Below are 804 nucleotides of genomic sequence, written 5' to 3' on the forward strand. Positions count from 1 at the left end.
CTCTCTCTCTCTCTCTCCCCAGTTCCTCTCTCTCTCTCTCCCCCTCTCCCCAGTTCCTCTCCCTCTCTCTCTCTCTCTCTCTCCCCAGTTCCTCTCTCTCTCTCTCTCTCTCTCTCCCCCTCTCCCCAGTTCCTCTCTCCCCCGTTCCCCCCTCTCCCCCGGTACCAGTATTCCACATGAATCTTCACCCCCATCCTGCGGCCGCTCCTTTCTCCGCAGCTGCGCACTGAACTGAATGGTCACCTGATCCGAGGGCGGGTCCGGAAATCCACGCCTCCGACGGCTGACCAATGGCGGGGGTGTGGGCGGGTCCTCTCCGGGTTACCGGGGCAACGATGGACCGCACCAACAACAACACCAACAACTTACATTTCTACAGCCCCTAATCCGTCCCAAGGTAATCCACAGGAGTGATTTCAGACAAAATCAGACACCGATCCAACTGAACAGAGGGAGTTTGTTATCTAGAGGATCACAGGGTAAGTTAAAGCAGAAAAAGAAAGCTTAAGGCAATCACAAATATCTTAATACTTTAAAAATCCTACAGGAGTATAGAGAGTGCGGGGGAAAGTAAAAAAGAAAATTAGGAAAGCAAAGAGAGGGCATGAAAAATTATTGACCGGTAAAATCAAGGAAAACCCAAAGATGTTTTATCAGTACATTCAGGGCAAGAGGATAACTAAGGAAAGGGTAGAGTCGATCAGAGATGTACAAGGGAACTTATGCATGGATGCAGATTCTTAATGAGTTTTTTGTCTCTGTCTTCACAAAGGAGAGGGTTGATGCAGACATTGTAGTTAGAGG

The 804-nt window shown here is 49.3% G+C and overlaps 1 protein-coding gene across 1 annotated transcript in view; it reads right to left on the minus strand.

The window, feature by feature from the left end:
* selenow2a (selenoprotein W, 2a) overlaps positions 1-267 on the minus strand; it is a 37,869-nt gene extending 37,602 nt beyond the window's left edge. The window contains exon 1 of the mRNA XM_068013680.1: positions 166-267. Coding sequence (XP_067869781.1) covers positions 166-194 — 29 coding nt within the window. The 5' untranslated portion in view covers positions 195-267. The remainder of the gene's footprint in view (positions 1-165) is intronic.
* Positions 268-804: the final 537 nt, after the last annotated feature.

Source organism: Heterodontus francisci, chromosome 33 (assembly GCF_036365525.1).
Source record: "Heterodontus francisci isolate sHetFra1 chromosome 33, sHetFra1.hap1, whole genome shotgun sequence".
NCBI classification, from domain to species: domain Eukaryota; kingdom Metazoa; phylum Chordata; class Chondrichthyes; order Heterodontiformes; family Heterodontidae; genus Heterodontus; species Heterodontus francisci.